Here is a 26,610-nt window from a genome sequence, read left to right on the forward strand (position 1 = left end):
ACTGAAATGAATGTTGGTATTTTTTTGTAGAGTCAGATTTCTTTGGAACACCTTTTTATGGTAGTTTATTGTAAGACGTACTGTTCCGTTCGAGGATTCACGAATAACCCTGAATTTCCTCGACGTGGTGTTCCCACAGGTTTCGTAAGTGCTCGGTTTTCTGACGTCATATTGTTTCGTGATGCCGTCTCCTCAGAAACATTGTTCTGTGACGTCATATTTTGGGACAGCTGTACCTGCAAGGGATGGAACATTTCGTTTATTTGTTTTTGTTTTAGCACAAAGTTACACAATGAATTATCTGCGTTCTGTCCACCACAGGAATGCAATTCCACAAACTTAGCACGGATATATTAGAACTTTTTTTTGTTTTTTTTTTACGTAAACATTTATTTAATACAAACGTAAGTGATATATCATCACTGCTCTATCAAACCTTGAATTTTAGGACTGTAACTTTAAACATACCGCTAGCCCACTGGGAGACAAAAAAATCGATTGATTATTATGTTGCAGAAATCGTGATTTATTTAACATTGTATCTCGTAAGGAAACTCGTGTATTATTACGTTTGAAAAACTTAATTTCCTCTAAATACGAAATAAAACAATAAACTTTAATATTATTTGGAGATTTTACAAAATTTTTCCAAGGCATAAACATTTATGGTATATTTATTTTAGTGACGTCTTTTTAAAAATATAATTTTATTTTTTGATTAAATAAATCCCTGAGTACAACATACAATTTACAAAGAAGTTTATCGTCAAATAAGAGCACATTTTTCAATTGTTATAAGTACCAACCCTAAGAGTACATATCTAGCTAAACTTTAAAAAAGCAGAATTTCTTTTCACACGAACACATCGGAAAATATTAATTTTAGCTTCACTAGATAGTTGATTATAATGAGTAATTTGTTTCCGTTAACAAACTATTTATATTTATCATTACATTAACCGAAAAAGGATTAACTAATGTGTAATAAAAAAGAAAGCGAGTGAAAACTGGGCCCGGTATAGCTACGTGGTTAAGACGCTCGACTCGTAATCTGAGGGGCGCGGGTTCAAATCTCCCTCACACGAAACAGACTCGGCCTTTCATCTGTGGGTAAAAGAGTAATCCAAGAGTTAGGGGTGGTTAGTGATGACTAACTACATTTCTCTCTAGCTTTACACTGCTAAATTAGGGACGACTAGCGCAGATAGTCTTCGTGTAGCTCTGCGCGAAATTATAAAACAAAGTTAAAACTGGTACGTTATCGTCAATTGTCTATTTTACAAGATATTCAACAAAGTTAAAGAAATATCTTAGTATTTAAAAAGAAACATAAAAGAACAGTGTGTTAAAAAAAAAAAATCTTGTTTACTCTAACAAGTTCAACTCCCTCAGTACTCACAATATCATGATATCCATTAATACGACGGCCAAGAAAATTCAGTCGACGTAAAGTAGCAGTCATTTCGGTGGCTCGTGGAAAGGCGCAGTAACTCACGAGAGTCTCCAGAGTACAAGACCTTCTACAACACTCCTCGGCAACTCCAGATCGACCGCTGACCACAGTGTTCCGTTTATTAACAGTTATAACACTTCTCCTTATTCGTTCCAAGAGTGGCATGGGAGCTAGATTAAGAAGCAGGCTCTGTATAAACCGAAGACATTGTGTCTACACAATAAAGTTGACGTTATCCAATAAACTGGGACGAACTTGTAATTTATGGAGAAGCGTTCAAGCTGAGTTTTATTGACTTACCCGAGATAATTTTAGGTTTAGTACTTTAGCTGCTGCTCAGACTCTGTTTCACTCTCGTTATAAAATTTATATATAGTCACAGAAACTTTACCCGACAACACACGTTACGTATCCTAAATACACTTAAATAACATAATATACTGTTTAGGGACAACAAGGGACCTGTTGGCTACTGCTTCCATAAAATTCGAAGGCAGCCCATTCCATAGACCAACTCCTCTATTTGCAAAATAAAATTTTCTTAGCTGAAGATGTCTTCCACTTTGCCTAACTCATGTTTGTGTTCCCTAGTTCTATAATTCTCACTGTTAAATATTAAAAATGTTGATACATCAACATTATCAATTACTTTTACAATCTTAAACATTTGAATCAGATCCCCTCTAGCTCTACTTTTTTAAGATAAAACAATTTTAATAATCTTAATCTCTCCTCATATACCTAATCCCTGCATGTCAGGTACCATTTTGGTAACTCTCGTTTGAATATTTTCCAACAACTCAATGTCTTTCCTAACGCAAGAAGCCAAACACTGAGCACACTACTCCAAATGTGGCCTACCAAGTGATCTATACAATGACATTATAGCCTCTTTCGACTTGTTTTCAATATTTCTGTAGATACAACTTTAAATCCTATTTATCCTACCATTAGCACACTATTTGAATGGCATAAGAAACTGATCAACCACTACACTAAGACCCCCTTATTTCTGACTGTTAAGATTATGGACCTCCAAATTACACGTATAATTCAAATTATACTAAACAACACACATTATTTTGCATTTATTATAACTAAAACCCATATATAATTTATTCAATCAATTCACTAACTGATCTAAGTCCTTTTGCAATTCAGCAGAATTATCATCAACAAACGTAAGTAACTTATTGAATATTCTCTCATCTATGCTGCTGCTGTAAATCAAAAATAGCAGTGGGTCTAAGACTGAAATCTAAGGTATATCACTTGCAATATTAATCCAGTTTGACTGAAATATATTTATAATAACCTGGACTTTCTTTCATCAAGGCAATCTTCTATTGAATTACTTAACACATCTCTCACACCTATAAAGATAAGTTTCTTTAAAACTCTTTTATGTGGCACTTTGTCAAATGCTTTCTAAAAATCCAGATGCACCAAATCTACATCCTCACCCCAATCTACATATATAGTAACATTTTCAAAGCATGTCAAAAGATTTATAAGGCAAGATTTTCCCTTATTAAAGCCATGTTGACTATCCGGTAGAATTCTAAACTTTGTTAAATGACTTTGCAAAATATCTTTTACCAGACTTTCCAGAACTTTTCTCACAACTTATGTGAGACTAATAGGCTTATAATTACTTCTATTACCTCCCATGAAGATAGGAGTGATATTAGCTAATCTAGTTTCTGATCTGTAGGTACTTATACACTATTCAAGGACTCACATAAAATTGTGGCAAATGACTCACTTATCCAATCCTTGGCCTCCTTTAAAACCCTCATGGAAATATTATCTGGCCCAGAAGCCTAATCATTCTTTAAACTTCCCAATATTTTGACAGGCTCAGAACTTATGTAATTGTCTTATTCATTTTCACCCATCATTTGCTCAAGATGAGTAATAGCGCTCAAGATTTCATTAGTAAAAAGTAAAAAAAGCAGAATTTATAATAACCTAGAAAAATTCATAATCATCAGATACAAGTTTTCCTTTATCATCCATTAACAGTTTTATCCCTATTCTAACAGTTTATTTATCCATAATGAACTTTAAAAAATTCCTTAATGTTAATTTTTATGTCCTCAAACAAGTCTTTTTCATTCTTACTTTTGGATGTCTTAATTTTCTCTTTAACCAACTTTCATGATCTTCTAAATGTTTCATATTACTTATCAATTTAAATTTCTTAGATTTGTGATGCTTTTCTTTCATTTTATTCCTTATATTCTTGGTGAGCCAACCTGGCTTTTTATGTGCAGCAATATTTATATTTCTGTAAAGAATATATTTGTTTTGAATCTTGAAAATTGTTTCTTTATACATTTTTCCACATTTGTTCAGTGTCTACAAATAATTCAGCTGCCCAATTCACAACAGATAATTCTTGATGAATCCCTTCAAAATTAGTTTTATAAAATTTGGAATCAAAGTATTATTATTCCCAATTTCAATATGCAGTAAAACATCAAACCAAATATAGCTATCATCATTTATATTTAGGCATTCTTCAATTTCTACCCTCTTAACAATTTTTATATATAGAAATTAACACTAAATCTAAAATAGCAGTGTTTCTAGTAGGTTCCTTGACTAATTGGTGAAGAAATTCACCTTGAATACTTTGCAGAAACTTTTCACCATAACATTTCCCATTCTATATGTCTGAAAATAAAATCACCCATAATTACACATCTATGACTTCATTAACAATTGAAATCTTAATATCATTGTGAAGTTTCTCCCTGATTTCATCAGTCTTATCTGGTGGTCTGCGCTAATTCCTACAAGAGTTTTTGTACCTGATATCCCCTAACAGAAACCCAAGTGGATTCCATCTCCTTGCTATTATCCTTAACATTTTCAACTTCAACAGGATATAACTTACACTTTACATACATAGCCACTCCTCTCCCTGTATGTACTACTCTATATCTAGTAAATAACTTATAACTGTGTGTTTCAAAGACATTTCTGTCATCAGAACTATTAACATTTAACCATGTTTCAGTTACTCCATTATATCAAAATCTTCTTTTCCTACCAGTGATCTAAGGTCATTTATTTTATTTCTCATACTTCTAGCATTACACTGGTAACAATTAAGTCTATTCTAATAACTATTTTATACTGATTTCCTATGCTAAACTTTCCTCTTTATCCCAATTTTGTTCCATTTAGCTTAATCTTTGCCCTTACCATTATCTAGTTCTAGTTTAAAACTTCCCTTACAGCTGAGCATTATAGTAGCTCTTGCAAACATGCCAGACTCTTTCCAACTTAAGAGTAAATAATCCTCTCCAAAAAGTTCCATTCTCCCATAAGTCTAATCAGCTAACCTGCTCATCCTTGCATATTAATTTCAGTCAAGCACGTCGCCCTAGTGACCTAATGAAAATTTCATCGCGAAAATTAATTATTGGCAGTATCACTGACACAATTAATTTATTATCTATATCTTTAAATGCTTTTATCGACCCTTTGTACTTATTAATTAGCTCTTCTAACATACTCTTCTGTATATCGTTAGTCCCTATGTGCACATAAAATCTGCTTTGTTATCAGACCCTTTCATACTTTGTTATAAGACCCTTTCAGTATATTTCTTGCTGTGTCATTTATGTCTTCCACCTGTGCCCGAGAGTAGCATAAGCTATCTATTTTATTCCTATTTACCACACAGACTATTCTACCCTCATGCCGTGTCAAGGAATCACCTGTAAGTATAATATCTTTAACTTCATAATCCACATCCTTATCTATTCCTTTGGCTTTCCCTCCCACCAATAGTTTCTCGTCTACACAAGCCAAGGGCTGAAATTTGTTGCTCAGTAAAATAAGGTCTTTACAACTGAGTTCACTACTTTTAATCCTATACTACACTTTCTAACTTCCTGAATGTCATTATTAATTTTAGCTCATGCCTCTCTTGCGTGTAAAACTTTATGTTCCTCTTGTCATTTCTTACAACTTAAACTTCTTTTTACCAAGTTCCTCAACTCTAATTTACTACTTAAATGTGCACAACAGTCCAGAGTCCATTAGAATTGTGTAGAAACTGCGACTGCGCAGAAGTCGCACAATTCAAAGTGCGCTCGTTTGATAACGTCACAATCCCGTCGATAATCAAATTTGCAAAGATAAACACCAACTAACTACCGGTTTATATGTTTAAGCGATTTGCTATCATTTTGACTGAACTGGTTTAATTGCTTGTTTTAATATACTGCATTTTATGAAGAAACAGTAATAATTTTAAGTGATGTTAAAAAGTTGAAAATGCTGAAAGTTTGAAATATTGTGGGATCTACCGCTTATATGAGTAGAAAAACAACAGCAATGTGTAGAGCAACAACGATTCATTCATCAGTTACAAAACTAAATTAACTTAAACAACCACTAAAAAATGAGACAAAAATCCTATCTTCCAAAGTAACCTCTTAATAATGAACTGAGTATTGATTGTAATAAGTTAATTTTAATACTTTAATAAATTAAATTTGTAATGCTATATACTGTTTCACTTTTCCAGATGCATATATATATATACATATAGGTTTTATGCCAACCATGATTTATGCTAAAGTACGTTTGAATGACGTGTTTATGGATTATTTTCATTTTCTGTTTCGATAAATAAAGACATTTCTCTGTATGTACAAAAACCTTTGCAAATCTTGTGTTACTTGTTATTCTCTAGAACACGTTAAATGGTGATTATTAAACAAAAACTATACATTTTATGTAAACATTTCAACCTAATAACGACTGCTTCTCCTGTCATACGAAGTTTACTAAATGATTGTTGACCTCATTAAGCAAGATATTATTGTTTTGAATTAAGCACAAAGCTACACAAGGGGCTATCTGTGCTCTGCCCACCACGGGTATCGAAACCCGGTTTTTAGTGTTGTAAGTCCACAGACATACCGCTGAGTCACTGGGGGGGTATTAAGCAAGATGCATGAAAGTAATTTTTATAGCTCATTTATCAAGAAACTAATATAATGTTTGTGTATCACACAGTGCTTTGGGTATGTATTGGTTTACACATTGGCATCTAAAAGCCTTAAAAATCGAACAGATCTTCAGTGGTATGTCTGTAGTACTCAAGTAAATACAGGAATCCTGATTTCCAAATTTAGATATCTTTTTAACTTTCTAAAACTTTATAACACACGTACCTGAACGCTTCATTTGTGGGGAGTAGAATCCACCATTAACACTGCACAAGAATGCCAAAGATTCCGAGAGGCTGTTCCCACATAATCTCACAGAAACTGCACCGTTAGTGAGTAAAAGTAAACCAATCGAAACACATGCATATATCGTTACTGGTGTTGCCATGGCTACTGTCGTTTCTGTAACGTTGTCATCAACTGGTAACAGATTTCTTCCTTTTAATCTTCTGTTATTTTGGCTGTTCTCCTCTTGTTCTATAATGTATATGATCTGTGTTTCAACCCGAGCTTCAATCGGATTTTTTAAATCTTTTAAATCTTAAAACCTTCACATATATGTTTTTTGGCAAGCGTTAAACGTTATTCCTGTTAGTGTCCCAGTAGGAGACGTATGTCCGAAGCTGACCACATGCTCACCAATCACATTAGTTGCTGCTTTCAGTAAACATACTGTGTGCGACGCCTGTAGGATAGTCAAAATATAGACACGTGTAATGGAAGCTACATTTACTATTTTTCCATATAATATTCCTTTTTTACTTCGAAAATACAACCAAAATTATAAATTTTTAAACTCTACTTTTATTTATTTTTTAACAAATAATGTATGAATCTAAAGAGGTCATTTTCGCAATACTTTATTGATTTTTGCTGGTTTGTTGGTTTAAGGGCAAAACTTCACAATGTGCTACATGCACTGCACTAATCACTGTTAGCGAATAACGATTTATAACGTTATAAGCCCTCAAGCTTACCACTGAGCCACTGGAGACAATGATTTCAATAGGGCAAGTATGCAGAAGATTTAGAAGATGAATTATATCTCGCATTGACAACATTTTTATATTGTTGTAACGTTGTTATTTCTTTGGAGGATTCGTTTAAGTTAGTTGGTGAAATTAATAAAAGGTCCAGTCCACGCAATGATAAGAAATTAGTTTATTTCTTCCTTAACGCATGCGTAAAACTGTTGTTTAAGATTGAATATTGTTGTAACTTGTATGTTGTGTTTACAAATGACCCAAAATGTACTACACTAACGTAAAAATAAACTCCCATGTACAAAGTATTTACGTGTGTGTGTGTGTGAGTTTCTTATAGCAAAGCCACATCGGGCTATCTGCTGTGTCCACCGAAAAGAATTGAACCCCTGATTTTAGCATCGTAAATCCGTAGACTTACCGCTGTCTCAGTAAAAGGACAAGTGCTTGCGATAACTGACACAGGTATAAATATTTAAAACAGGAAAAGAAACGGAAACACATTGGCAGATTCTCTTAACAGGTTAGAAACAATTATATTGACTCGATGCTTCAATGAACCTAATAATCGGTATATATATTCTACAATATACTAGAAAATCTGTCGTCAAAACTTTAGAGCTCACTCTATTTATATTATAAAACTTTTTTTATCTTAACATCATGATTATGATGCGTAGCAATTAAACAAAAAATTAACAAATAAATATAGCTTACACTACTGCGCTCTTTTTGGATTGTGAAGTTTTCTGAACAATCATAATACATGAATAAAACATGACAATAAGCTGCCTATTTAACAAGTCGTTTTAATGGACTTTCTCTTCCGAAGCTCATGGCATTGAAGTGAGTTGGCATCTTGTTATTTGTTGCTAGGGCACATCCTTCTGAGTAGATGGTTTAGTGAATCCTTATTGGCTCCAACCTTGATGATCCTCTAGAAATAGTCCTGACAAGATCTCCAGGATTCCTAGCATTGTGAGTCTTTACATATTATTCTCTAAAATCGACTTGGCAGTTCTTTCACTAACGTACTTACAAAGAAGATCACGATAGATAGATCACTTATGGCATGAATCATGGCCCTTCCGATCATCTGCTTAACTAAGGAGTTTGCTCTCTCTTGTGACGAAAACTCTTAAGCATTATCATGTCACCTTTACAGAATCCAGTTTATCAATATTAACACTTTAGCGACATTTCCTTTGATCACAAACTGATTTTGGTTTTTTTTTTCTGAGGAACTTAACGCATGTCATATAACTTTGCCCCATGAATGAAGCTAATTCATATTTTCTTTATATTTGGTTAGCTCTTAGTCATTAGTTTTATCCTATTGGATTCAGGACATCATCTTCATGGTCTTAATAGCAGTTATTTATTCCACATAGTCTCGGATGTAATGGCATTGTTTCCTGTAATTATAAACACTTCATTTTTGTGTTCTCTGAATGGAACTATTATTCTACACTGGCTTTAATCTTCGGTTATACGCAATGCGTCCTTTCAAGTAACACTTTAAACATATATGGGGGAGTATTAACTGTTTAATGAATTCTTTATGTTCCTCATGACTATTTTTAAAAATATGAAATTTCTACGACTTGTAGGTCATTTCTATTATAGTTCTTTTGCAACTTTACTGGATTCTCGCCTCACTGCTAACTGCAGAACTTCATTTAAAAAATGTATGCTTAGTTTCCTTCTACCTGACTGTCATATTCTCGTCTATTATAGCATCTATAAATTGGTCACGTTCAAAGAAATCCATTTCGTGAGGAACGTCTGGGGAAGATAATTGGACAAGTCTTTACAAATCTTTAGCAGTTTGATTAAGATATCTCCTTTGTTCCATACCATTTTACCCTTTTCTAGACATTTGCTCTTAATGCATACTTCTGGACAACTCTCCAAATCTGTTTGATAAGTTGTTATCAAGTTGCTTGGTTGTTATTGTGGTTCTCAGATGGAAGTTTACTTAATGTTGTCAAAGCTAGTCATTTTAAATGGGCGGCCAGATGGGTGGCTTGATGTTCACTGTAATACCCATTTACTGTGTAAAGTATTTCAAACTGATCCTGGTGTGACTTTCAATGCACCTTCTCATTATGGTTCTTTGGTTTTTCCATTGTCAGATGTCGAATTGGCTAGCTAAGTTCTCAAGTTGTATTGGATAGTGTCACAGATGAAGTAATTCAAGAAATCCCTTCAGTAACATATAATACAAAAGTAGTTGTAATAGGCGTAAATAACGTAAATTCTTCTTTTCCTTATTTTGCACCAGATGGCGTTTCTGGCTGGACCTTCTGAATTGATGCAGAAAGCAATGTGACTAGTTTACTCTTTGCATTTAATAATTCGTTTTCCAGATGCCTTTATTTTTTCACTGACGTTCTTTTCTACCTTAGTGATGCCTTTCTTTACCATAACAGTTGTTTCATCACACCTTTTCTTTACTATCTTTTATGTCTTTCTGTAATTCAAACTGTACTCTCTCTGTATATCTCCAATATATTTATTAATCTGATATATTTTTAATTAGAATTCTGCCATAAATAGCTCTTCTCATTCTTATAACTACTCTCTTACACTCTTGTTTCTTATCCCTTGAACTATTTTTTACTTTCTCTTTTTTCATGGTGCTCTTTTATTTTTGTAGGTTTGTTCCGGGTTTTTATGTTGTCTTTAAAGCTCTGTTTCATTCTGTTTGTCCTTCTTTACATAATTTTATCATATCTCTATCAAGTTTCCGATCTCTCAACGTATTCTTGTGATAATCTTGAATGTAAGTTGAAATTTAAACAAAATTATGTTTTATTTTCACCAAAATAATCCCACCTCTGATATAAGTGTTCTGCCATTGTACTTTCTGTAGTAAGAAAACTAATTCACAGTCTAGTTTACGTATATGTATATAATTTTGAATATTGTCTAGCTTTCATGTCGTTCTTAGAAATTATCTGAACTATCGTACACTAAACTGAAAGTAAATTTACTTGTAAAAATTAATTTACTATTCACGAAACTCGGACCGGAATTGAAACACACTGACTGATTTACTTTAAAGGCGAAAAACAAATCTCTTTTTTTTCTTGATGTTCCACTGAACCCCTTATTTTTAATATATTCCGAATTTACTAAAAACTATGATGTCAAAATATTTAGAACTTTTTAGGTGCACACTATTATACTTTTTATCTTAGCAATTTCCACGTGACTGACAGACCCTTCTAACTGACAAATAAGTTACAGCATTATAAATATAGTTTACAATAATATAAATGTTAATATAGACACAAAGAATATTACAAAGATCAGTTTATGGTTAATTGTCTTTCATAGCTGAAAATCTGGTATAGTTTTACAGCGAATTTAATAACAATCGCAACGAAGGTCCTTCGGCTGAAAATTGAACAGAAAGTTTATTTACTGAGATCTTGAACATTCCCTCGTATTTTTGTGTCTTGTTACGTTGTTGCTGCATTTGTTTGATATGAGTTTAAAAAACAAAAGAGTATTGAAAGTAGAAATCAAGATTATCCAGTGATGATTATTTTTGAATAGACCAATCATAGTTGAGACAGTCGATAAGTGATAACAGGTTGAACTGAAGTTGTTTTTTTTTTTTTTTAGTTAAATGTGCTATTGAATCCAGATTATAAAGTAACTAAATTGTATGCTTGCCATAGAAGTTAGACTAAAATACAAACCCAGTCGAAGAATATTTTGTGCTGTATTTTATAGCTGTAAAACATTAAATGTGCAGTAAATTTATTTTAGTTTTTATAGAAAATATGATACTTCGTAAAGGAATGTTGTTTTCCATAGCTATGAAATATGTATAGTAAAGATATGCTATTTCTTAAAGTTACGATATAAAATGATCTCAAATAGGCTAAGAATGGTGAACAGTTGAAGTTACTCATTAACACATTTTTCACAATATGTTAGAAAAATTCTAACGCTTCCATTTATTTTGTTGTTGTTTTGAGTTAAGCACAAAGCTACATAATGGGCTATCTGTGCTCTGCCCACTATGGGTATCATTTATTTTGTTTTCATTTAAGTAATAGCTTCTGCAAGGTTCAGGGTGGAAAGAGCCCAGCCATTTTAATATCTACATAAAGCAGAAAATTCTGTGCTTCTGTTTACGTGTTATCTGGCAACTTCTAGATCGCTGACCCAATCTCAGACAAACATTATGGGATGATATTCTGGAGTAAGGGTGTGTTAATGAGGGTTTACAAATCCCTCCAACCCCATTGTTGCTGTTATTCTGCATTTAGTATCTTTGATGGCACTGAGATGTTACACCGAAACAAAAATAAAAACTTTATTACACTTTTATAACGCGGCCAATGACCGTCACTCTATTAATCACGTGAAGACAAAGTAAACACATGTACCCTTTGTTCCAGCGTTTCACCATTACTTCAAAGAGATCGCACGCTGCTTCCTGTCCTGACATTTATTGTAAGTAAAGGGTATGCTATATATATACGTATATATAAGTAGTGTTGCTCTGTAGTTTCCAAAATAGTAAACTTTGGGAAGTGGATATACCTTAGTGTATAAAGATGCTAAAACGAGTTTCAAAGTCAATGTATTCAAGGAAATAGAAAAAGACAGCCAAAAGGGTGGAAGAAAGGAAGGAGCAAGAAACAGTAAAGTAAACTGCTACAAGTCAAGCTCAAGGGAAAGTACAGCTAGAAGAAGAGTACAATTGACAGTTGATGAAACTGTTACTATAAAGAGTCAAGAGAGAGAAGGAACAGCTAGAGAAGAGCAGAAGAAACAATTGATGAAAGTGCTACCACACAAAAAAGAACTCGTGATAGAATGACAGCAAGAAGAATAAAAAATCAGTTGCAGAAATTGCTAATAGATGAGAACAAGACAAGGATGTAAAACTGAAAGAACGGTCCTCTATTGTTGAATGGAGATGCAGAATGTATTTAAAAGCATCTTATAGTTACAATTCAAATAATTATTATGAATCAAAGTCTGCATAAGATGTTGGCAAAAGATCTATAGAATGTGAATTTGCAGGTCATAAAAGTATCCCAATTAAAAACCAGGACTGTGTTGAGATAATGGCAAACTTGAACTGCAACCATCGAGAGAACCACCACCACCTCTCAATGTGCTCCTTCAGGGAAATACTGAATAATCTGAAACATCATAATTAATATCTATATGAATAAAGCACCAACAAATTGGGTATCCATCTGTTGGTTTATTCATTATCTAACTCCTCCTAGGTGGCGAGGCCAAACTTCGTTGAATCATAGCTAGGAATATGGTACGTGTTAATGTTTTATTAATATTACTGAGCATTTAATACTTTTGACGCTAATTTGCATTAACTATATTCATTGATGGAACCAAGTATTTATATAAAAATATTAATTTTTCTATAAGACAACATAAGCACAGTGTGGGGAAGAACAGAGAAATATCTTATATATCTCCAGTTGCACGATATCATTCTATATGTAGGAATGCAATGAAAAATAATGGCCGCTAGTATTGCAATAATACATAAATTCAGCTGAAGTTCCAAATCCAATAGCCACCGTAAGGCTGGTGTGTTACGTGTTAATTACACAAAAATATTTGTTGGTTTATTTTCAGTTTATGTCATTACAGGATATACATTATTGTTAATTTAGGGATAGAGTGACCGGAGTTTGTAGGTTCTTCGTTCATGGCCTAATGCCGTATAAACGCGCTCCGCAGTTTGGACCGTGGGTACGTTATAAAAATGGTGTCCAAATCTAACCATTCGATTAAACAATAGTATCAGAAGAATTAAAGATAGGTGCCGGCTAATTAGTTGTATTTTCTCCTTTTGATTAATTTAAATTAAGGACTGCTTGGTGTATATAGCCCTTTATGTTGATTTGTGTGAAAATTCTCAAACAAGAAAATTTTATCATTCAGTTCTCGCCTTGGGCTAAGTTTTTAGTGTATCAATAATCATTCACATTTCATTTCATTTACAGCTATATTTAAACAGCAATCTATTTTGTCTTTTGCGTTGATTTGTGCTTCATAAAAAGAATTATTCGTAGACTCACTCTACGTTTGGTAATTATGATGTGAGAGCTCTATTAATCCAGAAATACCTACGAATCTTATCAATGTTCTTTCTTCCCCAAAACTAATCGATGTTTATTTCTGTAGTTGCCCACCCCGCCAGTACAGCGGTATGTCCACGGATTCACAACGCTAAAAGTAGGGGTTCAATACACCTCGGTGGGCTCAGCAGATAGCCCGATGTGGCTTTTTAATTTATATGCAAAAACGGCTCGTTTGGGCTGAGAAAACACTTTTACATAGAAGAGCGAAACGTTGTTCGCTCTTCTATGTAAAAGTGTTTTCTCAGCCCAAACGAGCCGTTTTTGCATAAAAATTTCTCAACAAGTGGGTTTCTCGTCATCACCGATGTGGCTTTGCTTTCTGTAGTCTATAGGTTTGACATGAAAAACAACAGAAAACATTAATTTCAAGTAGTTTGGAAAAAAAAAAAAAGTCCTTGAAGTGTTTATAAGATAATATATATAATTTCAACTTTATTTTTACTTTAGAACTAGTAGAGGACACTTTAAAAGCAAACCAAACTTATCCGTATTAAGCCAAAAACACTTATGATGGTTTTTAGTTTATACATACAGCATTGCCAACTCATATAAGGAAAAGTTTATAACTAATAAATGCAAGAACTTGTTGCTAGTGCATACAGGACAGAACTTTAATTTTGGTGTGGTGTTTTTCAAGTGTTAGTGCCTTTTTTCACTCAAACTTAATTGCCTACTAATGACTTCGATAAAAGGACGTGAAGGCCAAGGCCAAACGTACTTCACGTCTAAGACAAACAATTTGATCAGCGGGTTCACATTTATCTTATGATGTGACGCCTTTAAGAAACAACAAGGGTAAACTTTAAAAAATAGTGATTTTTTTTTCACCGAAACCTGATTCTAGTAAGTATCAAATATATTACTAGCCTATATTGTATAAATTTTGTCTCGGAAATTGGAACAAAATACCTTGGTTAAAAATATGTAGGTTAAAGCCTATCTTATTTATTCAGTTTTGGTCGGAACATCTATATATATATATAATTGAATACGTTATATTACGACGATTTGAAATATGTAAATTAACTAGTCACGTGAGAACCACAGTTGATATTAAGTCATGTTGAATTTTAATACATGGAAGTTACATTGTGATTTGCTTGAAATTCGTTGTCAGCTCTGGTAGGAAAGCAGTAAGTTTACGGATTTATACAGCAGATAGCTCAATGTAGTTTTGCTCTGAAACAAATAAAGAACATAGACGCTTCTTGTTGGTGTGATGACATTAAAATTAATCGCTTTTAGAAAGGGTATGTAACGCACTCTTCCGACGCGAAATGTTCATAGACTCAGATCGTAAAGTTCTATTCATATCTGCGATTTAGAACTTCCAAGGTAGTAATATCCCTTGTAATTATTAAAATTGGATATATTACGAACGGAATCTCATGAAATGTTTGATGTGTTTACCTCTAGTTTAAATTTTACAGAATATCTTTCAGTTAACACACAAGTATCTCTGTTGAAGGTAACGACTTTGTTTTAAGGTTAGTTTGTTTTTGAATTTCGCGCAAAGCTACACGAGGGCTATCTGCTTTACCCGTCCATAATTTAGCCGTCTAAGACTAGAGGGAAGGTAGCTAGTCATCACCATCCGCCAATAAATCTTGGGCTATTCTTTTACTAAAGAATAGTGGAATGACTGAAATATCATAACGACCCCATGGCTGAAAAGACAAGCATGTTTGATGTGACGGTGATTCAAGCCCGAGACCCACAGAATACGAGACGAGCTCCCTAACCACCTGACCATGTCGGTCCGCATGGTCGTTTAGAAATGATGTTGGACGTTTTGCTGTGACGAACAATAGCAACTAAAACCATTTTTTAAACAACTTTACACGAGCTTAACGTACATTAATATAATAACTATGTGTAAAGTAAGCTTATTTCTTAAAAATAATCCGACTATGTGAAGTATAATTATAATAAACAAATATTTTGTTACTGTCGAACTTTGTTTTTCAGCCGTGGGGGCGTTATAATGTGACAGTAAATCCCACTATTCTTTGGTGAAAGAAAACCATGCGTTACTCATGAGAACAACAAAAAATTTCGACATCTGACTTTCAACCAACTGAAGAATGGAAGTACTGCGGAACAGGAGAGGGAAGATAAGAATACCAAGGGCATACTTTAATTAATCATTCAATCACTTAATCATTGTTTCGAATTTAATCATTAATTAATAAAATGAGCATTTTATTAAATGATTGATTTTCCTCATAATTTTAACATCATTTTACCATACAATTTGTATTGCGGCATTTGAGCTAGGCACCTTTTGCATGTGTAAACTAGCTTATCTGCAAACTAAACAGATGTGCGAAGTATAGATGATTCTGTTAACTAAAAGAAAAGGCCCGGCATGGCCTAGCGCGTAAGGCGTGCGACTCGTAATCCGAGGGTCGCGGGTTCGCGCCCGCGTCGCGCTAAACATGCTCGCCCTCCCAGCCGTGGGGTGTATAATGTGACGGTCAATCCCACTATTCGTTGGTAAAAGAGTAGCCCAAGAGTTGGCGGTGGGTGGTGATGACTAGCTGCCTTCCCTCTAGTCTTACACTGCTAAATTAGAGACGGCTAGCACAGATAGCCCTCGAGTATCTTTGTGCGAAATTCCCAAACAAACTAAAAGAAAAAGCTTCCATTTTCGACGTAATGCGTTTTTAATTGTTTCTTACATTATATCATGAAGAATTTAAGGCGTGGTGAATTTTTGCAAACGCTCTGTTTGCATCAGTTATGCATGAAAATACCATATCGTTTAATCACAACATTTGTTCTGAATTTCTCGGTGTCCTTCCGAGACATTTTTTTGTTGAACTAAATAGAAATATTCATGGTGTTAGTTAAGAGGTGTACTTCACTAAATTGGTATCACCATCTCAAAACTAATTTTTTGCGATGATGTCAGCGAAAATTACGATCAATTACCACAAATTTCTTGGAGATAAATTGTTTGGTTTGTTTGGAATTGAGCACAAAACTACGCAATGGGCTATTTGTTCTGGAGATAAATGGAGTATAATGTTATATACGCAATATTCACGTATAACTGAACTGAATAAGCTTTATGTTATGAAATGTGCAGCCGACTTCCGGAAATTCCGACTAATATTTGTATTGCACATTTTTGGTTTTTATTCTTCTAGAGAGAAACAGCGTAAAACAGATAGATTGTGAATGGGTTCATTCTAAAGAAAACCGGTCAGACAATTGAAAGCACTTCCTTACCAATCAAATGCATGTAACTATGGCGAAATACAAACATTATAACGCATCTTTTAAAGCCCATTTGTTTACGCCAGGACTCAGATATTTTGTTTATAAACATTCGCACCAAATGTAACTCTGTGCTCATGATGTTAAAAATATTTGTGAAAAAGTGAAAAGTATTGTTGCAAATACTCTAAATTATCTTTTTGCCACTGATAATTTTCCATTTGAAGAAGAAATAAAGCTCATTTCAGAAATTGCCAAGGTCTTGGAAGTTGTGAAAGTGAGCTCCTTGAGACTGGGTAGAAGAAACTGTATTTTGATCAAGCTTGAAAAAAGCTTTGAGTTCTTGTTGAAGGAGTTACATGAACAGGAGATAGGGTATAGGTTGTATCTAGTTGTAGATCAGACGATTAAGGAAAGAAAAAATGTAAATCTTGTTTTCCTATCTGGAAGACCCAACGTAAAGCTCACTTTTGTAAGATAACTCTTTGTACCACGTCCTTTAAGGAATGAAACTACCAAGATAATCAAAGACCTTTGCATTGCCTTTTCCAAAAACGTTAATGAAAAAAGGATCAAGAAAGAGAGTAAGGATCAAACTATTGATGAAACGGAACCACCAAAGAAATGAAAAAAGGCAGGTTAGCTAGATGGTACCAGAAAAGAAAAAAAGGAAAAAAAAAACAACCTGGTCCGGATTGTTCGCTATAAGAACTTTTGAAGTGTTTAAAGAAATAAATGGCCATCCAAAAAGAATCAAATAACGTTCAAATTTATTAGAGAAGGTACTAAATGCTGTAATGATAATATCTCAAACTTCTGTAGAGGCAAAAAGACGTTTTCAGTGCAATTGGCCATTCAAAACTGCACGTCCTCGAATGTAAATACTGTCAACCAGCTGTGTTTTCTTTGGACTTATCTCTTGCAACAGATACAATAAATCTCCTTCTTACCCTATTAAAAAGTATTTAACTTTAATCAGTTAACTACTGATCAAATAGAAAATTTCATCATTCATCACTTCTTCCCAAAAATGATTAATTAACCATGCTTCAAGTAGAACAAAAAGTGAAATAAACTAAGGATGAATATTTCGCTCATCCTTTATATCTTATTGAATAAAGGCGTTCACCATGTTACACTGAAACAAGAAACATCACCAAGTTAATCTAAAAACTGGCATTCACCATATTGCATTGAAACAAGAAACATCACCAAGTTAATCTAAAAACTGGCATTCACCATATTGCATTGAAACAAGAAACATCACCAAGTTAATCTAAAAACTGGCATTCAAATTTTTAAAGTACTATTTCAAATAAAATGAAACTTTTCGAAAGATTATTAATAAAGTATTATCTCGTTTCAAAAATATACATCTACGTATCGTCAACTTGTATTCGGGGTGTTGTCATACCTCTTCTCATAAAAGTCTATTTCAAATACTTGCAAGATGGCATATTATTAAAATAGAAAACGTTCTGCATCAATTATCATATAATTACAGAGATTATATGTATAAAAATAGTAGTTTTACTTATTTAAGATACATCGGTAACGTAAGTATTAAAATGTTTTTCAACCAAACATGTGCTATATTTTTCTGTATAGCTCTGATTATGGAGATAATGCTTTTCATTGCACGTTCATAAAATCCTCCTCTGTTGTTTGTTATTGTTTTTAGTTTTTAAAGTGGTTAATTAGTCTGGCAAGAGTATGAGAAAAAGTTATTATTAGAGTTATATATAACTCAATAAACATTTAAGACTTACTCATATAAGCTTATCTTGTTGTACAGCCATAGAAGATGGGCAGTAACATGTTGAAGTACATCACAAAATTTGTCCAATACCTTTCATTTAATGACCAAGTGGTTAGGGCGCTTGACTTGTAATCTAAGAGTCGCCGAATCGAATCCTCATCCCACCAAACGTGTCCTCTCTTTCAACTGTCCTCTGTTAGTACAGCGGCAAGTCTACGGATTTACAGTGCTAAAATCGGGATTCGATTCCGCTCGGTAGACTCAGCAAATAGCCTGATGTAGCTTTGCTATAAGAAAACATACATGCATACTCTTTCAGCAGTGGGGGCGTTATAATGTAAAGGTTAATCCCAATATTCGTTGTGCCATGTATTATAACTTATCTCGGATGAACCTCCAATTCATTATGTTATGAAAACAGGCTAAAACTGAGCTAAATTATAATTTGTATTTGAAGTTAATTAAGTGTCGATATTTATCAGATTTATGATGTTTGCAAATAAGATTGATCTACACAGCTTCTTTTTTAATACAAATATATTTTATTATGCAAACATTAACATAATTTATAATGATGGTTATTACAAATAATTATTTATACAGAAAGGTTTTACAAACTTACAAACAATATTGAGTCTTATCGCGGGTTCACGACGAGCGAATTAATTCTGAGTCGATTTAGCTACAATTCATTTATCGGTGTACCAGCCAGATCTTCACTGATCTTACGCTAGTTTTTCACCGCTGAAATTATATAATGTCTTCATTAAGATACTAACATTTGATGTTAATCAGTTGAAGTTAAATGGTTTGTACTGTTCGAAATTTATAAAGATTTCTAATCAAATACCTGTAGGTTCCCGATTAATAAGCATTAATCACAGTTATAACTTCTGAAGTTTTATAGTATAATAACTGTATGAAACCAACAATATATACTATCTCTTGGCGCGTCGGTTTATAAGCGTTAGGCGAAGTTCTAGAAATTTCATTTAGCCCAACAATATGCTAGTGCTTTCGTAAAACATCTTGTTGTTTTTTTACATTCGAGAATATTCTAAAAATTTAGTGAATACGCGGAAGTTTCGATATACTCATTTAACAGTAAAATTACAAGCATTTCTAAATATGTATTTAACTGAAACAAACATCGATAATAAAGTAAATATATAATAATAAATCTGTCACAGTTGCTAAAAGAGCAGCTTTAAAAAACAACTGACACTTAAATTTCAAAGTGTATATTTCAAAATAGTACAGAGTAAAGAATGACAATTAATGACTACACACTAAACTAATGTTAAAATTAGTAACTTCTTGTTATGAAATAATTCTTAAATTTGTTATATAAATACTTTTTATAATACTCTTTAATAATGTGTGTTAAAACTTTATTTTCCTAATAAGTATATAATTAAGGCGCTCAACACGCAACATGATGGTAGCAGGTTCAAATGTCCGTCACACCAAACATGCTTGCTCTTTTAGATATGGGGTCGTTTTAATTTAATGTTCAATCCAACTAAAGTATCCCAACAGTTGGCGGTGACTGGTAATGACTAGCTGCCGTCCCTACAGTCTTTCACTGTTAAATTATGGACAGCTAGCTCAGATAGCTCTCGTGTAACCTTGCACGAAGTTTAAAAACATATTTTTTTCATATATATGTGTGTGTGTTAGTATATAATCTATTATAATAATATTCAGTTTTGCCTGTCCTGAAAATGAATGCAAACATACTTTAGTAGACATTTTGTTCAGGCCCGGCAGGGCGAGGTGGTTAAGGCACTCGACTCGTAATCTGAGGGTCGCGGGTTAAAATTCTCGTCATTACACCAAACATACTCAGACATGGAAGTGTTATAATGTTATGGCCAATCCTACTATTCGTTGGTAAAAGAGTAGCCCAAAAATTGGCGGTGGGTGTTGATGACTAGTTGCCTTCCCTCTAGTCTTACATTGCTAAATTAGGGATGGCTAGCGCACGTGGTTCTCGTGTAGCTTTGCGCAAAATTAAAAAACAAACATTTTATACAAATACATATTAATAGATTATTAAAGATTTTAAAAAAGCTCTAACCTTCACTAAACTAAAAAATGTACATTGAATATAGGCCGTACTTAATGCATGCTTAACTAATTTTAAGCCTAATACAAGAGGGCGTATATATTTCAGTGTCTCCAAATGAATTATTTTGTTCTATTCTTGAAATCCTGAATTTAAGGAAGTACTATTGCAATAAACATTCTAATTTGACCACAAATGTTTTGCGTGTCACAGTCAGTAATAATTATAATACTAATCATATTATTAATTGTTATAATGATGTTATACAATCTGTCTCCTTCTCAGAAGAGAGTCGTTTGTTCGCATTTTAAATAACACCATGACAACTGGAAGTAAGCAAGAACTGTCTTGTTGTTGTTTTTGTTCTGCCATCTTGTAGCGACTGTGTTAAAAATATATTTCGATTGACTCGACTTAGCGTTTCTTTGCAGCATTAATCAAGTTTTGTAACGTGCCTAGTCGGATAACTTATGTTTATTCTTCTTCGTTCGACAAATAAGATTTAATCGAAATGTACTGAAATATTTTATTGGAATTCAATTTAGTACGTATATATTTCATGTATCTATTTCACTTCTGCATACAAGATAAAAGAATGTCTTTGGTTACATCCACACTGATCGAGCGAAAGCAATATTTGTTAGGGTTATAAGTACTGATTACTGAACAAAGTGTACCGGAATTAAGTTTACTTTATTTTTACTCAAGCTACATTAATACATGTTCTGCAATTCTGATTCAGTGGTTACTAGAATTCGATTAAGTCAGTGGAAAACATTCTAGTGTGCATGAAATACAAACACAGAGTGACACGAGCGCTTAAAGGGTTTGAACTCATCCAAGTAAGAAACACGATAAACTTGTTCATGTAAATTCCAGTCTCTTTTAATAATGCTACATCATGGGTAAATGTATGTGTTCACAACAACAACCAAAATATTTCTACTTACTATACGAGATTTGTTGTTCATTCAAATTGGCCTGGCATGGCTAGGTGGTTAAGGCACTTGACTCCTAATCTGAGGGTCACAGATTCGAATCATTGTCACACCCAATATGTTTGCTCTCTCAGCAGTAAGGGCGTTATAATGTGACGGTCAATCGGTGAAAAAGTAGCCCAAAAGTTGACGGTGGGTGATGATGACTAGCTGCCTTCCCTCTAGTCTTACACGACTAAAATATGGACAGATAGCCCTCGAATAGCTTTGCCCGAAAGTCAAAGCAAATTAGGTAGCTTTTCCTTATGTTCAGGTTATTATTATGTCTTCGCAGAGAGAGAGAGGCACTGTTTTTCCATTGTTTCTTCTTCAAAATACGTTTCAACGACCGCCATTCCTTCATTACTTTGCAGATTGACTTGAAACTTAATAGGGTTATACCTTTGTCCAATACGCCCATACCCCTTTTCACTTTTTTGATTTAGGCCTTTTAAAGGATCAAATATCCCAAAGATATATATTTTGGACTCCTGTGCTGTCATATTTAAAGCAATCAAAATGAAAATTGGCGCAAATAAAAATCTTCAAGCATCTAATACATTGACACATAAAAATTTGAATTTTTTTATTTTGAGTCCTTTAATGGGGTCAGACCTCACAAGAAAAAGGCATAATTTAGGGGGTTTCTGTCAATTACTCGGCCATATTTTGACCAATCTATATGGGATTGTTTTTCTACAAGTCTCACACATTTTCAAGTAAAAATGGTGAGTATGCTCATTTTTAATCATTATAAGCATAATCTTAGGGTTTTTGAGTAATTATTCTTCCGTATTTTAACCAGTTTACATGGTATTTGGTGAAAATTACTTTTTAAGGGCCCAAATATATACCTAAAAAAATCTGAAATATGCTCATTTCTGGTCATTTTAGATGCCAACGGGTTAAATAAACCTATAAGTCTAGGGGTTTTGGTCAATTACATAGCCTTGTTTTGAAAACTTTGCATGAAATTTGGTGGTGCAAAAGTACTTTTTGCAGGTCCCAAAGAGAGATATAGAAAATTTTGGTATTTTTTTCTTTTGCTCCATTTTTAAGTGATGAAAGTAGTTTAGAGTTTTCGTGAATAATCATGTGTATGTAAACCATCTTACTGGGATTTGGTTGAAAAATACCCTTTTGCAGGTCTCAATCAGTTTTTGAACTTTTTTTTCACGATTTTCCTGGTTTCAAGATTTCAAATTTGGCCATGTTGGTAATTTGTGGCAGAGACATGTTGCATTCACCGGCAAATGTTGGCCTATTTAATTTAAAAACAACAACAACATCTTGAAAGCTAGCTGTTGTTTCTTCCTTAACGTAGCACACTCTGTAAATAACACGAAAAATTACTTTCTTTTTGTCAACAAATTTTCACCCATGGAATTGCTAAATTGCAAGACATGAAATTCGAGGAGAAAAATTACACTAACATTTTTGTGGACGGGAAAGGATTTCTGACTTTTTCTTTTCCATATTTTAGTTAATATTTTGTCTTCCTTTGCCATCATCTGTATTAATTATCTATAAAATTAACTCAACAAAAGTTTCAAGTTTTATCTATCATTAGACTAACTTCTATATTATTTGACTGTACTCAGCACAGATCACCAACATCCTTTGTTGGGAAGGGTGACCAGTGATAAATAAGTGACAGTGTGTGACTAATTTATGTTATAGTCTACCAAGAATAAATTAGTATACGATAAAATATATTTTCAGTAAGTTTTTACACGACTTCTTTACACATGTTTTAGTTGATGCGTATCTTTAATGACTGATTGCGGACGTAGAGCGAATGTATTATGAAACAAACTATTGTTGGTTCACGTTTGTTATTTTTCTATTAATAATCTACGTAGTTACCTGGTACCTCAGTAGTGAGCTTCGGGAATACAACTGTAAAATCTCGAGTTCGATCCCAGTTGCGATTAGAGCGAAGATAACCCATTAAGTAGTTTTCGATACTTTGTACTTATTTCTTATTTAATTTATTTTAGAAACAAATGTTTGTCTCGGATATTCGCGCAGAGACACACATAACTTATCTTTCGTCACTATTTTCCATCTGATAGATTGAAGTTTATTTGCAGTTAGGCACAAAGCTGTACAATAGGCTATCTTCTGCCCACTATGCGTATTGAAACCCGGTTTCTAGCGTCTAAATCTACAGACATACATCTGTGCCACTGGTGAGCAATACATTAAAAGAGAGAGCAAGTAGTCAACTGCATTCATTGCTAATTCTGGGGCTACACTAATCGAACAGTGAGATTCTATCGTCACTGCTGTAACGCATCTACAGCTATATAGTACAGAGTGAAATTTTAAAACAACGGTACATGAACCCTGTATTCTGGGATTCACATTCATGCACGTTAACTCTGCCACAAACAAATAAGTAATCGGTGTAGGTGTTAATAACTTGATAAAAGTTTGTTTTGGAATTTCGCGCAAAGCTACACGAAGGTTATCTGCGCTAGCCGTCCCTAATTTAGCAGTGTAAGACTAGAGGGAAGGCAGCTAGTCATCACCACCCACCACCAGCTCTTGGGCTACTCTTTTGCCAACGAATAGTGGGATTGACCGTCACATTCTAACGCCCCCACGGCTGAAAGGGCAAGCATGTTTGGTGTGATGAGGATTCCAACCCGCTACCCTTAGATTACGACTCGAACACTTTAATCCACCTGGCCATGCCGGCCCATTGGCTGAAAGTAAATACAAGTATCTTATTCAAACATTTCTGGTGATTATGACGCTCAAATCGCAGTCTGCAGATTCAAATCATATTGCTGAACATGGTCACCCTTTCAGCTGCAGGTTTGTTATATTATCACTAAAACTCAGTTATTAAACAGTTCAAACACATTGTTAACTAAATATGATATATTTTTAGGTTAATAAAACTTTAATTTAAAGAAGTAATTAAAGAATTGAAAAAATATCAAGGAATTGAAATTCATTATATCATAACTAAGCTTAACGTATTATTTACATTTGTTTTCTAGAAAATTTAAAAACTTTTCTCCCCACTAAACTCATATTATCCTCAACAAAATAACTTATAAGTTGTAAAGAAGAAGAAAGGGAAACTTACATTGAGGATACGCCAAAAAGGAGTATTTTTATAGTATTTGTTTAAGGAATTCGTTTATAGTAAGTTATGTCTTGACTGTTTCTCAGATCATCGTGTTCTGAAGCTAGCTATTTGTTAATGGGACTCAGTAGCCCTGACTCTTTCCGTCAATAGACGTCTCAGCTTTTCTTTGATTATTTCGTTAGTTAGTTAATATGTAGGCATCTGCTTATATACTATGATGCCCCGTGCTAATCTCATTCGTGTGTGGGTGGAAAGTGTTTGTCATTTAGTGAACACGTGCCCGACCTGCGGTAAGTTAACACGAGCGCGCGCGCACACACGCACAAAGATATTAAGTGTCCACGTGCCTAGGACTTAAACGAAAAACATCACGTATACTTAAAAAAAATGTACATATTTTAAGGAGAAACGAACACATGAATGCTTATGATTGTATAATATCAGAAATCGTTACACACAATCAATAAATGTCAATATATTTAAAAATATCAGAATTCTTTAGACGCAGTCAACCAATGTCAATATAATTAAAACGCTTATTGCAGAAGCAAAAAAAAAAAAAAAGTAGAAGTGGTCAAGTTGTACGCATGCTGAGACTGTGAATCCGTGAGGTTGATTCGTAGCTAGTTGCTGCTAAAATGCGCCAGGGTTTCGAGACTAAAAGTCTAATAATCCACTACTATAAGCGTAACGGTCAAATCCCACCATTCATTGAGATAACAATAGCTCAAAACGTGGCAATGAGCTCTACTTACTACATGTCACCCTCTAAGTGATTAAGATGCTTGACTCGAATTCTGCGGGTCGCGTGTTCAAATCCCCGTCCAACCGAGCATGCTTTCCCTTTCAACCGTGAGGGTTCATAAAACACGGCCAATCCCACTATTCGATGGTGGTGGGTGGTAGTGACTAGCTACCTTTCCTCTGGTCTTTCACTGCTAAACTAGAAATGGCTATCACGCACAGATAGTTCTCGTGCAGCTTTGCGCTAACATTCAAACAAACTAAACCCTTATTTTTTTTATTGGAGATATTAACAATGATACAGATTATGCAACTGTGTACATAATGCTATGATTTCTCAGTCTGGAAAATATTTTTTTCTTCTCAGATTACTCTGGAAACGTCACCCTCTCTTATTCATTTTCATTCCGATTGTATTTTGTGAATTGAACAAAGATGGAGGCCCGGCATGGCCAGGTGGGTTAAGGCGTGCGACTCGTAATCCGAGGGTCGCGGGTTCGCATCCTCGTCGCGCCAAACATGCTCGTCCTTTTAGCCGTGGGGGTGTTATAATGTTACGGTCAATCCCCCTAGTCGTTGGTAAAAGAGTAGCCCAAAAGTTGGCGGTGGGTGGTGATGACTAGCTGCCTTCCCTCTAGTCTTACACTGCTAAATTAGGGACGGCTAGCACAGATAGCCCTCGAGTAGCTTTTCAGGCCTTCGAAAGGAAAAGCCAGAGAAAATAAAATATTGATTTCGTATTTGACCTTGGTTAGAGTATGTGGAAGCCCACTAAAAAAAATGATTTCTATGTGTGTGTAAATATTAGGATTCGAAAAGATATCGTAAATCAGATTTTAGAATTTGATTCTGGTCAATTTGGAATGTATTCATTTGTGTAATTTGGAAACACCCAGCCATTCCGGGTAGGCATGTTTGGTAAGAGAGCTCAGGAAAACTTTGTAATTTTAATTATATTATAAGCAGAGTACTCAGTTTTGTTGCACATAATGTTTTGGAACAATTCCTCACGTTCGAAACAGTTTTAAAGATATGATTTAATATGGTTGGACATGGCAATATTTTGCACGTAAGCAGTGTAAAAGATAACTAATATTTATACCTGGAAGGCTCAGAAAGCTTTTTGTGGTACTGGAATTGCTTACCAACAAAACAAACGACTTGGGTGTTGTCGGAAACTTAATG

At 34.0% G+C, this 26,610-nt stretch overlaps 1 protein-coding gene across 8 annotated transcripts; it reads right to left on the bottom strand.

Moving 5' to 3' along the window:
* LOC143245791 (uncharacterized) lies at positions 1 to 24,914 on the bottom strand. Of its 8 annotated transcripts, XM_076492053.1 has the most exons (6): positions 24,679 to 24,914; positions 19,156 to 19,277; positions 18,624 to 18,820; positions 6,652 to 6,903; positions 1,400 to 1,623; positions 1 to 236 (listed from the first exon to the last, which is right to left on the bottom strand). In XM_076492053.1, the coding sequence occupies exons 3-6, from the start codon at positions 18,628 to 18,630 to the stop codon at positions 66 to 68; spliced, it is 654 nt and encodes a 217-aa protein (XP_076348168.1). In that variant the 5' UTR covers positions 18,631 to 18,820; positions 19,156 to 19,277; positions 24,679 to 24,914; the 3' UTR covers positions 1 to 65. The 8 variants fall into 8 exon arrangements, with proteins under 8 accessions (XP_076348168.1, XP_076348163.1, XP_076348176.1 ...); XM_076492048.1 differs by lacking the exon at positions 19,156 to 19,277; XM_076492061.1 differs by lacking the exon at positions 19,156 to 19,277 and having other exon boundaries at positions 18,544 to 18,820; positions 24,679 to 24,913.
* Between the last annotated feature and the right edge of the window lie 1,696 nt (positions 24,915 to 26,610).

This window comes from Tachypleus tridentatus, chromosome 1 (genome assembly GCF_004210375.1).
Source record: "Tachypleus tridentatus isolate NWPU-2018 chromosome 1, ASM421037v1, whole genome shotgun sequence".
Classification (NCBI taxonomy): Eukaryota; Metazoa; Arthropoda; class Merostomata; order Xiphosura; family Limulidae; genus Tachypleus; species Tachypleus tridentatus.

Coding starts and splice junctions, on each gene's coding strand:
- LOC143245791 (XM_076492048.1), bottom strand. Junction 1,624..6,651: donor CCCACAAATGAAGCGTTCAG/GTACGTGTGTTA, acceptor TTCTTAATCTAG/CTCCCATGCCACTCTTGGAA. Junction 237..1,399: donor TTAATGGATATCATGATATT/GTGAGTACTGAG, acceptor CATCCCTTGCAG/GTACAGCTGTCCCAAAATAT.